The sequence below is a fragment of the Cervus elaphus genome, chromosome 20 (genome assembly GCF_910594005.1).
Source record: "Cervus elaphus chromosome 20, mCerEla1.1, whole genome shotgun sequence".
Taxonomy (NCBI): domain Eukaryota; kingdom Metazoa; phylum Chordata; class Mammalia; order Artiodactyla; family Cervidae; genus Cervus; species Cervus elaphus.
The window spans coordinates 48,327,852-48,343,599 of NC_057834.1; the positions used below are offsets into that span (position 1 = coordinate 48,327,852).

Sequence of the window (15,748 nt, forward strand, 5' to 3'; positions counted from 1 at the left end):
TCTCCCCAAAGGTGGAAGGACCGATGAGCGCTCGTTCTTAGGGAGGGTGGCGCTGCTGTGGAACACCGTGGGCCCTAGGTTTCGGGTTCAGACCCTGCTCAGAGTCTAGGTGTCGGCATGACTTTTCTGCTGGGGTCTCTCTGTCTGCCCTTCACATCCGGGAGCTGGCTCTTTTCTGCCTCTTTCTTGCGCTGGGATAGAAGCTCTGGACCAGGGCGCTGGGATGATCGGACTGTGGCTTGGGCCGTCCTCCGAGAAATCCGAGACCTTTTCCCAGCTTGGCAGGATAAACTTCTTGGCCCCTCTAAACTTGCTCTGCACTGGATTGCGTGCGCTCGGGGTCTCCAGCGGCCCGAGACCAGTAGCATAACCTGGGAGGGAGTGTGGGAAATCAGGATGGCCCAAAGTGTTGGATTTAAGTCCCTTAGAAATCCCTCACAACCACGCTGTCCTGAAAGTTTTTTTTTCTTCCTTTTTTTTTTTTTTTTTTTTACGATGGAGGGAGGATCAGTGGGGCGGGGAGAGCCGGGCTCCCGAGGTGATCGGATTTGAAGGGAATTTTGAAAAAGCTCCGTCTCCGCTGTCAAAGTTCCCGTCTGCCCTCGCCCAGCCCCTCTCGGCGGGTTCTCCAGAGCCAGCGCCCCGAGCAGGCGAAGCTCGGTTTAGCATCCACGCCGAACGGAAGGACAGCATTTGCTGCGTGCGGGGGCACAGTCAGGATCCGCCTGCCGAGGGCTTGGTAAGCCGGGTGCCCCTCCGCCGGCCTCTCGCTTTGAGGGCGCCTACGTCACCTTCTCTACCAGGTAGAGCTGGAAGGAGGCAGCGGTCTTTATGTTTCCAATTACAAGACCTTGGGTAGTAACGAGGCTTTCTTGTTTGTTTCTTTCGTTTTGCCTTAATCAGAGTTGCTTAGAAATCTTTTAACAGGAAAATAGGAACCTATGTCGCGACGGAACTAGCAGATCTGAAAGCATCTGGGGGGCAAGCACGAGATTATTGGAATCGTTTTCTGGTGTATTTGGACAGGTTGACGTTTTGTCAGAGCCCCCCAATTCCAGCTCCGCATTTAAAATGACCCTAGGCTTGCAGTGACTATGAGACCTAGCAGATTTGAGAGGAAAAGGTATGAATTTGGGACTTGCAGGAGTTTGTAACGGCACAGATCTGACCTCGACTTTCACCTCCCCCCACCCCCACGAGGAACCGTGGGGGACCGGGAAGCCAGGAGTTAAAGTCGGCCCAGGAGCATCCCGGGGACAGCCAGCGCGGAGCCTTGGCGCGAGCCTCAGTCTCTCCCCCCTTTTCATTGGCCCGCGTTCTCAGGGTTTCTCCAGTTCCCTCTTCGCCATTGGTCGGGGGCTGGCTTTTTTTTCCCCCTCAGTCTTTCTCTTCCTCCCCCCTCCCTCTCCCTCGCCCCTCGGCCAGGAGCGCACCGCCTGCCCCCAGCTCCTCGGGAAGGGAGGAATTTAGAAAAAAAGTTTCCCAGAAGTTTGGATCAGAGCAAGGACGGGAAGACCGAGAGAGGAAGAGGGAGAGGGAGGAGAGAAAGGGAGAGGGAGGAGGGAGAGAGAATAAAAAAATGATGAAGTCCAGTCTACACCGCCTGTGAGCGCCTGCCCGGGTGGGTGGGAAGCAGGACTCCGGCGCTCATGCAGCGAGCGGGTGGCGCTCCGGGCGCAAGTTCCTAGCGGCTGGGGCAGCCAAGGACTTCGGTCCTAGCCGGCCGTTCAGGGAGCAGGGGGAGGGTGCCGAGGACCCGCGGAGCCGCTGCCTCAGTCTTGGCCGCCTCGCCGCCGCCTCTCCCGGGCCCGGCCCGGTGGGCGCTCGGAGCGTGAGGGCTCGGGCTGCTCCCTCTGTAGTGGGGGCGAGCGGGAGCCGGGGTGCGGGCGGCTAAGATGAGTGAAAGGAGAAGATCTGCAGTCGCCCTGAGCTCGCGAGCACATGCCTTCTCCGTTGAAGCCTTGATCGGCTCAAATAAAAAGCGGAAGCTGCGAGACTGGGAGGAGAAGGGGCTGGACCTGTCCATGGAGGCGCTGAGCCCCGCGGGCCCACTCGGAGACGCGGAGGACGCGGGCGCGCACGGCTTGGAGCCTCACCCGGGTGAGTGCGTGGAGCCGGAACGCGGGAGGCGGGCGGAGAGGGGCCTCGGGGCGGCCAGCCGGCGGGGAGAGTGGCGAGTAGGAAGGCCCTGACCGTGACGCCGTCTTACTCCAACGCCGGTTTCTTTTTCTTTGCGCAATGCCTTGAGGTTTCCCCAAATTCGCTGGAGCCAATTTGGGGGAACTGGCCTGAGCCTTGCAGTTTCGTCGCCAACCTCAAGCCAGAAGGCCTACTTGCTCTCATCCCCTTCTCTTTTTGGGAGCAGAATGCAGTGTTCACCATGCCCGCCACTGAGAGGGCTGCAGGCCCCTGGGGTTAAGAGGGGCGAGGATCGAAGGCAACGGCCCGAGCGGAGACGAGCTGGGACTCGCTTCTGAGAGCTCCGAGGACTGGCACGGAGTTCTCCGTCCAACACCCCTGTGGAAATCGCCGTTTTTCCCATTTAGCCTTCAACCTCGGTCCTTTCCCTTCCCCCACCAACTTTTCTGGGACTCAAGTTGTTGTGTTTATCCTACTCCCCGCGACGAGGGAGTACAATTATATTTCTACTTCGCCTGCATTTGTGGAAAGAGGAATGGGTGTTAGTCCCCTTACGCTGCGCCCAGGGCCACTCTTCAGAGCCCACGTCTTTGCGTATTTGTGCGGAGCGGTGCAGTAACGTGTTGGATTTGTACGCATTCTATGCACAGTTATGTGCACATAAAATGTAAAACACCGGGCGGATGTCGATGTCAGTATTTTAACAGAATCTTAGAAGGGGTGGGGAACAACTTAACGTTTTGTATTAAGTGCCAAGATTTCAACTGTGCAAAACAGTCCGGGGGAACAGCTGTTGTCGGAAGAATTTTGCGCGCGCGCGCACACACACACACACACACACGCACGCACGGACGCACTCACGCTACGCTCACAGCTTGGTTTAGCGCTTCAGAAACTTTCCAGCCAGGATTTGTAAAACTTTTCTGGAGGTGCTCCTGCTGACCAGCTAGGGCTGGGGAGTAGATTCGGGTCAGAGCGCCGGCAAGTCGGAAGGGGGCGGCGGACCGTAAAGAGATGAGGGGCGGCCGCAGGCCCACGGAGCTTGGGGACCCAGCTTGAGGCCCAGGAAGGAGCTTGGGGGCTGGAAAACTGGCCGATCCAAGGAGAGACAGCTGTCGCTTACATTTTCTCTTTCGGCAGTGACAGTTCAATTTCCATGCTCCCGAGGCTAATAATAACGCGATTAGCGGGTGACCTGCAGAGACAGAGTTTTATGAATTCTCCGTGTTCTTGCGGCCGGTTACGGTATTTGGGTTTAGTGCTGGGGAATTATTTTTATTAGTCGATGAAAAGAAAATTAAAAGGAGATTTATTTCGTCCGCTCAAGCCTTTCCCTGTATTTGGATGCGGGTGCCTGTCCACGCGGACCCCTGTGTGGGCAATCCAGAAAGGAACGCATGGCTAATGTGTGTTTCCCATCTCTGGATGGACCCTATTTCCTCACCGCACTTACTTGTCAAAATCTCCTTTGGGCCTTCACACAGTTTAGTGGAAGTTCTTTCAGGTCTTAGGACAGCTCATAAATGGGAGGGTTAGTTTATTTTACTTTTGCGATGGTAGAAAAGGGAGAAGTTACTTAACTGAGTATGCAGACACTCTGTCCTGTCCTTGGGTACTTTTCTCTGGGAGAGGGAGTACAGGTCATAGGGAGCTGGTGTAGGGTCGCATGTCCAAAAGGATCAACACTCGGATCATAATAGGGGACTCAGCAGGCAGTTTTCTTTCTGAAGTTCTTCTCAGAAAATAATGAGGAGAGAAAAATGAGGATTTGGAACAAGGAGAGACCAGTTCAGGGATGTGAATGGGAGGACCTGGTGTCCAGAATGCTGTTTCCTCGATCCCCCAGGGTCGGGGTAGGGGTTGCGGACCTAACAGAGAACTTTACCTGACAGAGAATTGAGGTGATGAGTTCCCATTATCATTATCACTTTTTTTTTTTTTAAAGGGCCTTTGGGTTAGAGAAAACGAAATATGTTTGTGGGGCAAAGGTCCAGGAGGAGGAAATAGCTGGAAGCCAAGAGCGCTGGAGGGGCCTTCTTCAGAGCAGGGCTGCATCCTGCTGAGCCTCGTTCGGTGGTGGACCAGGGGAATCTCCAAGGTCCCTGCAGGGGCCAAGACTCTTAGGACCAGGACAAACAGGATGTAGGATGAAAAAAAGATCTTTCATTTAAAGTGCGCTCTGATGTGGAGGCTTCGCCGTCAGGGGAGTGGAGGAGGCAGAGCTTTGGGCTTTGAGCCTGGAGGGTAACACTGGAGAGCTTGGGGTTCCTTTTAGACCTTTCTTTTTGTCTCTAATACAGACCCCTAACAATACAAAGTCAGGGCCACATGTAAAGGTGTGTGTATGGTGGAGGCGGGAAAGGGGGCGCGGGGACTCCCATCATGCACAGGGCCGTGTCTCTGCCGGGCTGGGCCTTGCCGTTGTCTTTAAACTTTCTTCTCCCAATTAGCACAAGAAGGGTGGACTCGCTGTGGGGCTCAGCTGCCCTAGGCCGATTAGAAATCAGGGACAGGAAAAAACCCCACCACGACAAGACTATTGCCCAGGTCCTGGGGGATTAAACAAACATGCACACGTACACTGGCCACCGCCTTAGATCAGCTGTATTTACCATTCTCACCATACCCTCTCTGACCCGTACAATCATTTTCAGCCCTCCCTCAAAATCCCGGGACCTACAGGTAACTTAGGGGTCCGATTATAATGCTCAGCTTTTTTTTTTTTTCTTAAAGACGTGGCTTTTGCTTTTTCACAGCCCGTTTTTCTTTCGGCGTCAGGACAGAGCTGGCTTTAGTTGGCGCCGAGCGCGCCCGCAGCCTGGGGCGCCAACCTGCAGCAGCGGGGGACCGGCCCGGCCTGCTCGCTGTAGGTCTTCACACATCAGAGGACACACAGTATGTATTTCAAAATTTTCCACCAAGCCTGGTGGTTCCTCCCCTCCCCCAAACCCTGAGGCCCTCCGAGCCCTGGAGGAGGGCCTGCGAGGTACCCTCATTTTCACACCCAGGCCAGCTCTCTAGTCTTTTGGAGAAACCGCCAGGAAACTCAGCCTCTGCGGGATGGGGAGGGTCTCAAAACCCGTCTCCGAAAAGCCTGGCTCTCGGGTTGGCTTGCCCCCCGCCTCTCACACAGCAGCAACGGAGGAAACTTTCGAGACAGGATCGCCGGGAACAGCTGCTCCGGCGGCTGCGGCCTTGGAAGTATATTTCAGGCACGCGGCGGCGCCATCTGCGTTCGGACCGCAACCTCGGCTCCACCCGGCTTCCCCAGCTCCGGTTTGGGCCTTTCCCGCCCAAATCCACAGCCCAATGCGACCGAAGCCCGGTCCCCCGCGGAGAAAAATAATTTAAACCTTCTGCAAAGGGATTTCCCCCTCCGAAGCCCGCAGGCCCGAGCCTCTGCAGCCAAGGCATTCGGCGGCGGCCTAAGGAGGTGGCGACGCACGCGGGTGGGCACACCCGATAACGCCAGGGAGATCCGCACGCACACGTGCACTCAGGTCAGGCGCTCGCGTTCTCCCAGGCGGCCGGCTGCGCAACCTCTAGTAGAATAAGACAAGAAAAAGCCCTCGCAGTTCCCAGGACCCTTGCTTCCTTCGAATGATGAAAATCAACTTGTCACGGGAATTAATCTGTCAGTTTACGGTTTGTTCGCTCAGAGTAGAACTCCAAGATTTTAATCCTGTTCTCACATCTCAAACCGACTCCCCCTCTCCGCAATATGGAAACACAAGGGTCAAAACAGAGGAAATGATTCTTCACTGATGTTTAAGTAACGAGGAAAAGGGATGCGTTTGAGACTGGGGGAGAATATACTTAACGCAAGGCAAGCACCAGCCAGGGCGCAGGCCGCGGCTTGGACTGCAGTGTAAGCGTAGGAGGCGCGCGGCGCAAGACGCTTAAAGGTCTTTCTGCGGTAGAACTCAGATTCCTTGGTGGTACGTACGTCCGGACGCCTGTGCAGGCCTAGAGGTATCGGCTCTGCGCCCTGCAAACAAGCCAAGTGTGGGGCCTTCTGAACGTGACCTGGGTGTCCGGTCAAAACAGTCTTCCACTGTGCCTGCCTCTTTGGTAAATGACCTTGTGGCACGAATCCGAAAGGGAGTGAAGGGGTAGGCAAGGTCTGAATTCGTTGTAGGCCGGGTTAGGATGGTGGTTTACTGGGGCCTGACTGCCAAATGCCTTTTTTTGCACGGGTCTGGGAGAGCGCACCGCAGTGTCCCCAGAGCGGTGGGGAAGGGAATGGAGACGTTCTGCGTAAAACCCCAGTCCTGGCGTGATGGCAAAGCGGAAGGCACTCGGAAGATTATTCTAACGCGCTTTATCCCATGAATCGAGCAAAGTGCTCGAGGGCAGCGGGGAGGACTGGGAATGGAGAAAATCCTGATGCCCAGAGTTTGGACTGGGGTGGAAGGAAAGGGGATTGGGCTGTGGTTTGCACCTCCGCAGGTCGCCCCCTTGTACCCCGCCACCTCCACTTGCGGGGGAGGGAGGTTTCAGAAACGGGTGTAAAGCGTGTGGAAGGCGCGCGCGCGGGAGGTGGGGTGGGGCGGGGCGGTGTTCTGGCTTCACGGCTACTCCGTGCAGGGCAGCCCCTTGCCCGGCTGGCTTCCTCTGCCTCTCGGAGACCGGCCCGAAGAGCACTAGCCTGATGGGAGGTGAAGGCTTTCCTGGACAGATCAGCTTACAGCCTAGGTGCGCAGCGATTCTGAATTCGTGTCTTCCACGCCCCACCCAGCGCTCTTTCTTATAGAACACTTTATTTGGATCCAGAACTAGCGCCTTTGGGTTTCCTGATTTTATAGGCAAAAACTCCCAGAATGAAAAGTTCACGAGGTGATGTTCATGCAGGGGGAAAGGGGAATTAAATTTCTTACAGTGGAATTTGGATTTAAATTATGTTGATACATATCTGCATATCGGCTGCCATTTTCCTGTGCGCTCCCCCATTACTTCAAATGGTGTCTTGAACATCTTTTAATTATTAAAGAAAATTAGCTTAGCATATTTAATTAATATACCCGGCACTTGAGGAGAAAGCGAAAAAATGGTATGAAATGCTTAACCTGGGAGCTAAAACTGAAATGATTGGGTATTGGTGGTTTGTGTACCCCGATTTATTTGTGTAATTTCCTTTGTGTGGACAAGTTTAATGGAACCAAGTCCCTCATCATGAATCCTTCATTATGGGCCACAAAAAGGGAGGGACAAATACATTTTGGCTCAGAAGACCGAAACATTTTGTTCATCCAAGCCTCTTTAAGGGCATTGCTAGCATTAAAGAGTGAAATATTCCAGGTCTGTCACAATCCTTTTCTGTATTGCCAAAATTATAATATTAATAAGATGAGAGCACTTTTTCTGAGATCCTGGTTATGGACTCTAACAGAAGTTTATTTCTCATACCCCAGGAGAAAAATGATTACTTCTTAAATCTGGAAGTTTCTTCTCTAGGTGATGGTAGATTTTTTTTTTTTTTTTTTTAAGCCAGGCTGAACTGTGCAAATTCCACAGGGATAAAGAACAGATTGGCATTTCACTTTCCTTTCTGGAAATGCAGAAATCCGTCCAATGATTGTTCAAGGGTGTAACTGGTTATTGCTTTCTTACTCCCAAAAGACAAAGTAGTTAAGCAAGGGGAGAATATTTGAGTGGCTTTTTAAGTTTTAACTTTTTGGGATATTTTTCCACAGAGAAAAGTAGGGAGCTGATGGAACGTGGAATCTTTCCCCCTTCTTCCTCTCATCCAGGTGATTTATTTTTGCTTTGCCTTTTCTGGTTTTTAGTGAGCTTTGAATTTTATATGTGCATGACTGAGATACTCAGGGGTCTGCACTGGTTAGAGCAATTAGCAAATTTAGAAATTAAGGTCTGTTTACACCTCTCCGGGCATGGATAATCATTAGTTAATTTAAGTGAGGCCCTTGTTCTAAGTGTCAGGGTGGAAAATGAGACTCAGTAGGGAGGACCAGGTGAAATGGAAAGAGGGTGGGGAATTGCAACTGGTGACAACGAATCAACATTTATTCCCTGCCATTAATGGCTTCACTTATGAGGCAGGGCATTTTTGCTGACTACCAACTGATGATGAGTTTTTGATGCCAGAAGTGAAAATAGGCCCTGAAATCACTACTTTTTATTCTATAAAATTTGCATGTGTTTATATACAAATTTATGTGTGAACATCAAGTTCTGAATGGGTCATAGATAAAATTTCAGAGAAAAAAAACTGCTTTTTTTTTTTCTTTGTCTGGAGCCAGTTTAACAAACTGGGAATATCTAAAATCTGGGGGGCCAGAGATTTTGTAATGTCTAGATATCCTTTGACAATTCAAGAGTGTCCCGGACCTGAAACTTATTTATTGGCATTTTTATTTAACTCTCAAATTAATTGATTTTGACTAAAGCCTAAAAGAAAACACCAGAAATGAGACTGTGCAGGTGTAATTGAAAAGAACAAGGAGAGTGGAAATTTTTCTAAATGTCTAAAATTTTCTTTATTTTGTGAATAATGCCATCTTCCTTTTGGATGGACAGAGGCTGCCTTATATTCTGAAGAGTAATTTCACCTTCTCCCAAGAGGAGAGTTAAGGGAACCACTAAGAGAAGTCTGGATAATAACGATGGTTAGTAGAAGTCATGAGAGAAACACTGTGACTTGGGGGAAATAATTTAATAATATAGGAAATGTATTCAAATCTTGTCCTTATTTGTCCTTATATTGTCTGCAGTATATTTGCTGAGCTGTTTCTCAATTGTCGCACACTTTAGAAGACTGCAACAACAAAACATCAACCCCCTAATTGTGGATTGCAGGAGTAATCTCCTAATATAGCCTTCTTTTAAAAAACAAAACGCTACAGATAACAGTGGAGTTCCCTTTACAAGATCATCATTATACACCTAGTTGGATCCTTAGAGTTCATTGCCTAGTTCTCAATCGGGTGAACCAAAATTCTGACCCCGAACCCCACCCCCCCCTTCTTTTGCTGTCCCACAGCCCAGGGCGTAATGTCAAAATCCCCAGACCCGGGCTCGGAAAGCAGTTAGCTCCCCTTGACTTTCCCCTTCCCCTCACCTCCCCGCACCCCGACATCCTTTTCCCTTCCTCCAACCTCCTACACACACCTCGGTCGCTCATTTTTACCCACTCAAAAAAAAAAAAAAAAACACTTCAGATGACGCTTCACTGAGGAAGGCATTGGGATTGCATCTCTTTCCGTGAAACCATCCCTGGGAAACCAGGGCCCCTCGGGTGACCGTCACGAGTCGGCGAATTGGGCCGCGGTCGCGGCTGCCGGCCCTGCGCCCCTCGCTCTTTGCCGGGGTCTCGGCGGCCTCGGCGAGGGAGCGGCGGCCGGGCCTCGGGGCCGCGCGGCCGGGGGTTCCCTGCTCCGGCTCTCGAGGCTGGGCCTGGCCCATGCGTGGGCCCGCGGTTGCCGCGGGGCCTTTGAAACCAGGGCCGGCATACTCAGGGATGGTGGGTGCATTTCTCATCTCTACTTACATCCTGGAGAAATGCGGGGACATTGGGGGTAATCAGGAGGGCTTTGATGAAAGACTCCTGTCCCCCCTCCCAAAGAAAAATCGGAAGCGGTGCGGGGGGAACCCCAACCCAACTTCAAATCAAACTGGATCCGAGGTTCTTACACCTCGCGCCCTGGGGGAGTTTGAGCTTTTGCTTTCATCAGGCTAAACACATTTTCAAGAAATCAAACGTACTTCAAACATCAGCAATTAGAAACCAAGAAGCCCTCGGCTTGTAGAGTTTTTAAAATCCTTAACCATTTCCAAATGGGTGATTTCTAGGGTCAGTCACTATCATAGCCAGCCCGTTAAAAAGGAAAGTCATTTTGTCGGTTCGAAACGCAGATGATTCCCGGATGCGTGGGACTCATAACCGCAGAGATACCTCTTCGCAGGAAGCCGGCATTGCCCACCGAGACAAAGGGACGGCAGGCAATTGTTCTTCCTGCTGTTCTTGGAGGTTTGAAACAATGAAGTAATGCGTTTCTCAGAAAAGCAAAGAAATCATTCAGCTTTACTAAGTAGATTGAGAAATGACTATATTCTGCACGAAGCCAGCCAGATGGCTTCCCTTCAAGAGCTGAGCGTTCGCTGCGAGGGAAGTCCCGCCTCGAGGCATCCTGGTTCCCAAGCGTCAATCACACCAGGCCCCAGGGCCCAGAATTGTAACCTAGAGGGTAGGTGACTTGGCTGTTTCAGGCCTCCCATTCTTGCTACTGAGAAAGACTCGCTTTTCACAGTGGGGAGGGGCACGCATTTGGGCCGGTAAGTGGTTGTGAATGCAGCAATGCTCTCCCTGGATATGACAAATCTTCCTCAATTCAGAAGCCTAATACTTTGATCTTTGTTTGCAGCAAAGCTGGCCAAGGGCTCCGTGTATATATATATATATCTATATATCTGTGCACTGTATATGAAAAGAAAGGGCTTCTTAGAAAATTAATTGTATACGTAAGCTTGCAGAGGAATACTGAATTGTGAAACCTTTCAGAAACCTTAATTGCTTACATGGCTGTCTATGAACCTTTACTACACTGCATTTGACACAGGCCCTTGTATTCTAGATTATGTCCATGTATTAAGATAGGAAGTCGGCTACACTAACTTAAATTAGACTAAATTCTAGTGCAAGCTTTGTTATTAATGTTGGAACCGAGGATGTTGGTTTTAAAGGCAGACACATAAATGGTGAAAAAAAAAGTTTTAAAGTTGTTTCATAGCCACTGATGAGGCCTTGGTTCCTGGTTCATGAAATACGAGAGAGGCTTAAATAACACCTGAGGCCTCTTTAGCTATAAGATTCTGTAATCCTGTTAACTTAAAAAATTTTTTTAGTTTTTCCTCCTAATACAACTTAGCTATCACTTGACTCATCCTTTTCTTTGTTGGAATGAGGGAAGTTTTACTGCAGTTGTAGAAAGTAACAGTAATAGCAACATAAGACCAAAAAAAAAAAAAGATTTTTATAGCTAGAATTAAGAGCTTCCATAAAGCTCTTGAAAAGTTTTTAGATTAATATCACATGTTCAGAAGTCCCGGATCAGTGATTTCTAGTCTTTGTGTTTGATGTAACCTATTGTTGCTTGTGTGAACGCCCAGGACTCTCCTGCCAAAAGAGTTCTATGGCATTACTGAATTTAAAGGAAAAAAAGTTATTTTTGCTTCGAACATTTTTTCTGCCATTCTCAGAAATAGCTGGAAAAATTCTATGGATTTGAAAAAATGAAGACTGAGAAAAGCAACTTAAGCACTGGTAAATTGAATTGGTGGTCCACCCTCCCCACCTGGCTCCACCCGCCAAGAATCAGTTGCCCCTCATTTCTATTTGAGCCTGATAGAAAGCACTAGTAACTATTTTCCATGTCCAGTCTGCTAAGCCGAGATCTTGATCTGGCAGAGATGTGAGAATGCTAAAAGGATGACTTAGTAACAGGCAAAACGCTTGTCAACAAGATAGATCAGAAGACAGCTTAGCATTCAAGACCTCTATTCATAGCTGCTGAACTTGAGGGCAGGGTCAGACAAAAAAACTGGGCCCAGGACACACCGAGGAGAGTATCTCATGTTTCCATCTTGTGGGACTTTATTTCCTTACAGACTTCTACAGTTGGGCTTCAAACCCCAGTGACAGCTCCCCCCCCCCCCCCCCCCCCACCCCGCCCCCTCAGTTGCTGCCCTATTCTCTGCAGCTCCAGGCCCTGTGCAGAATTTCTCTTGTTACGGAGTTTTAGATTTACTGGTCATCCTCTCTCACTGTTGCCCTATAATCTGCTGTGGGGCAGGGACATTGTCTTCATTGTTTTGTATGTCTGGAGCCTGGTGCAGGTGGCTGGCACAGAGCACTTAGTAAATAATAAAAATGTAATGAAAAGGCAATAAGAACTTAGTAAATAATAAAAATGTAATGAAAAGGCAATAAGAACAATGATAACCAACTTATTGAACGCTATGTGCCAGCGCCTGTGCTAAAGTTATATATATATTATCAATATAATGTAATATGTGCAAATATTTATTTTATATATTATGTGTAATAATGTAATGTGATATATAACAGTATATACACCAAATAATTATATATAACAATTATATATGTATGCAGATTTTCCAAAACACTCTAATGAGATAGTTACTTCTATTATCATTTCAATTTGTTACAATGAGTGGATTGTAGAATGGTTAAAAGCTCAGGTATCTGGGGTTAAACAGCTTGTGTCTGAGCCCTAGTTCCAACACTTGCTAGTTGCGTAACCTTGGGCAAATTACTTAATCTCTATCAACCCCAGTTTCTGCATGGGTAGTAAGAAATGTATTCATCAGAAGGTGGTTGAGAGGACTAAATGAGATAGTGCACATTTAAAGAAAAAAGAATTATCATGGTGCTTATTAGTCCCATCAATTGAATTGATAGTGATTACTCGCCTTAGTGACTAGTTTACATAAGAAACTGTTGCACATTGTAAATTACTATAGCCAGTACCCCTCTCCCCCAGTCTTTTGCTGTAAATGGGATGTTTGGAACTTGAAGTGGGATCCCCGCTTGGTGTATATAGCCTATGGTTGGAGACAGAGGACAGGATTTTAAGTGTGTGTGGCTTAAATCAAACTGAACTTTGAGAGCCATTTCAGGGTTCCACTGAGGCAGAAAGCCAGCACCTGAGTGAGCACTGAAGGCAGGGAGGGAGGGCTTTCAAGGGTTGGGATCAGCCAGCTGGCAAACATTAGGAAGAGGGTCTGGGCAGGGGCTGGGGCTGGGGAGCCTCAGCTTTACCAGCTCTTCAGGAACTCCATTCTGGCGGCAGACAGAGGGGCCTTTCTGGATGCAGGGAAGTGGAGTAACTCCTGTGTGTTTCTCTTTGATTAGTTTTTGGAGCTCAGAAATCCCCCAAAGGTCAGGTTTTATCATATAGGAAATAATGTTCATCTTCATAAGGCTTTGTTTGTAAAGCCTGTCTTCTGATGGACCCCAGGATTCTGGGCAGAATGTCCAGTTTAACCAATGAGCTGAGGCTGCTGTGAAGGATTTTTAGCACGCTTGGTTGAATTAAAAAGAGAGAGGGAGAGTAAAGGGACTAAATGAAAGGGAAAACTATAACTAAGCTGACTGTTGGGAAAGAAGACACTGGGAAGTCTTTTTCCAGTGAAGCAGAAGAAGATGCAGCCATTCTGTGAGAACTCATATCTGGCTGCACACTTGCAGTTTTCTTCCTTCTGGAAAACAGAAGGCTGGATTTGATCATTTACTATTAAAAAAAAAAATAGCTACACCTCAGACTTTCTTTATATTGATTCTCCACCACAGAGGGAGAAGGTGCATTCCCAAGGAAAGAGGAATAGAGAAAGGATCCCTCCCAAGGCCTCCCTCCTTTAAGGAGCTGGGGCCCTTCACCAGCAGCACTCAGGTCCTGCCTGGCCATTCAGAGCTGGGAGCTGCTTTGCCCTGGCTGGAGGCAGGTCTCGGTCTTCAAAATAGACTCTCTGCTCCACATTTGATCAGATGTTTCCATACTTCCAATCTTACCAGCATCATCTTATCTCAGCATGCCCACAGTGCTAGCCATTAAGAGCTTTCATGGCTAGAGAGTGGACCCTCTACAGTCAATATGCTGATGGTTTTACTCACCTTCTCTCACTGTATACACTCACTAGTCCTCCAAGGGAAGTAATCATGTCCCCATTTACAGAAGAGGATGCATGCATGCTGCTAAGTCAATTCAGTCGTGTCCGACTCTGTGTGACGCTATGGACTGTGGGCCACCAGGCTCCTCTGTCCATGGGATTCTCCACACGGGAATACTGGAGTGGATTGCCATGCCCTCCTCCAGGGGATCTTCCTGACCCAGGGATCGAACCCATGTCTCTTATGTCTCCTGCATTGGCAGGTGGGTTCTTTACCTCTAGTTCCACGTGAGAAGCCCACAAACGAGGAAAGTAACTTGCCCACAGGCACACAGCTCTAGTTCACTTTAACTGGCTGGGCCAGAGTTTAAACCCGGCTCCACACGGCTCCATAATCAATGTCTTAACCGTTAGACTGTATTGCTCCCCACTGTGGATGTCTCCTCAGTGCTTTAAGAGAACTTCGTACTTTTGTAGATGGAAACTTATGCTTGCTGTCTGTGCTGTTCCCCTAAACTGATTGTTAAATTGTAAATGAAAGAGACCTCATTTATAGTTTCTGGTTCTCTATCTTCCTTTCCTGTGTTAAGTCCCTCTAGCCCAAAGGTGGGCTTCCCTGGTAACTCAGTGGTAAAGAATCCACCTGTGATGCAGGAGACTTGGGTTTGATCCATGGGTCAGGAAGATCTCCTGGAGGAAGAAACGGCAACCCTTTGCAGTATTCTTCCCTGGAAAATTCTATGTACAGAGGAGCCTGGTGGGCTACAGTCCATGGGGTCGCAAACAGTTGGACATGACTTAGCAACTGAACAACCAACAACAAACCCTAAGATGCCTTCTTCATACCTGCTGTAGAAGCCTCTGGGACAGCAATTCAGGGTTGAGTTTATAAGCCATAATTTTTGGAATGGGGCAAATACAGCCTTTTCAGCATGACTTGCTTTGATTTTAATGCACAGAAATCTCAATGTTTGAAATGCAGTGGCTGTATATTGAATTTTATCTAAAACCTCCTCATCCTAAATCCCCTCCTGCAGTGAAATTCAGGGGAAACTTTAACTGCTCTGTTTTACCCATTCCCTTCTCCATTCACAACGGGATGGATGGAATCTTATTGGTAATTGATTCAAAATGGAACAGCTTAGAAACGTATCAGTTGCAGTGACGAGCAATTCGTGCATTTCTAAGTGCTGTTGATTTTTTTTCAAACTCAGCAATCACAGCTGAAATCCCTTTGCCATGGATTGAATTTACAAAGGAGGAGATTCTGATTTCCACAGTGGCTTCTTTCTAATGCCCAAGGATTAGGAAACTGCCTTGAGGACCCACAGCAAGTACACTCGCTCTCAGAGTCACGGCTTTAACTTTAACCTCTGAGTGACTGCTCTGATTCATTTATTTTGTAACAGCTCTATTTAGAGCAGTCTAGTTCCGTATGGGATCAGTTATTTGCAGAAGTCTCTCATCCCGATAAACGTTTACAACCCAGAACTCTTTTACTCTTCTGACGCACTATAAGTGGGTATGATCCAAGCAGTGAGTTTCAGGAAACTTAGCAGTGGTTTTCAAGGATTTTTGGTTGACCTGTTCACTGTCTTTCCATCATTTCTCACCCCCTCCTTCACTCAGAGTAACCGTTCTTTCTTAGGAAGTCTGATGCCTCCAACAGGGATTTGGAAGAAAAACAATCCCCCACCCCTGCCCCCAGTTTCAGCGTGTGGACTTCAGTATTAATGTGTTTCTTGGCTGTTTAACAGTAAGGTCTATCATATTCCTGTCTGTTGTGCACAGTGATAGAAAAATGGCTTTTAGAAGCTAAAAAGAGGAAGATGTCAAGTCAGTCTCTCTTTTCAAGCCTTACTTTCTCCCTCTGCCCACCTTGCTCTGGGCTGCCAGTGATTGATGAGATTTGATATGCTGTGACAGCAACAGAAGCATATGGATCTCTGGGCCCATTTCCTTT

The 15,748-nt window shown here is 48.7% G+C and overlaps 1 protein-coding gene across 2 annotated transcripts in view; it reads left to right on the forward strand.

Annotated features, from left to right (window-relative positions):
* Positions 1 to 618: 618 nt before the first annotated feature.
* Positions 619 to 15,748, forward strand: part of TBX15 (T-box transcription factor 15) — a 123,049-nt gene continuing 107,919 nt past the window's right edge. The window contains exon 1 of one of the 2 annotated variants that reach the window (XM_043878996.1): positions 619 to 739. Coding sequence is in view for 1 of the 2 variants with exons in the window: in XM_043878995.1 (XP_043734930.1) it covers positions 1,896 to 2,100 (205 nt within the window). In the remaining variant the exon portion in view is untranslated. Of the gene's footprint in view, positions 740 to 906; positions 2,101 to 15,748 lie in introns of those variants that run through there. The other variant, XM_043878995.1, reaches the window with a different exon arrangement.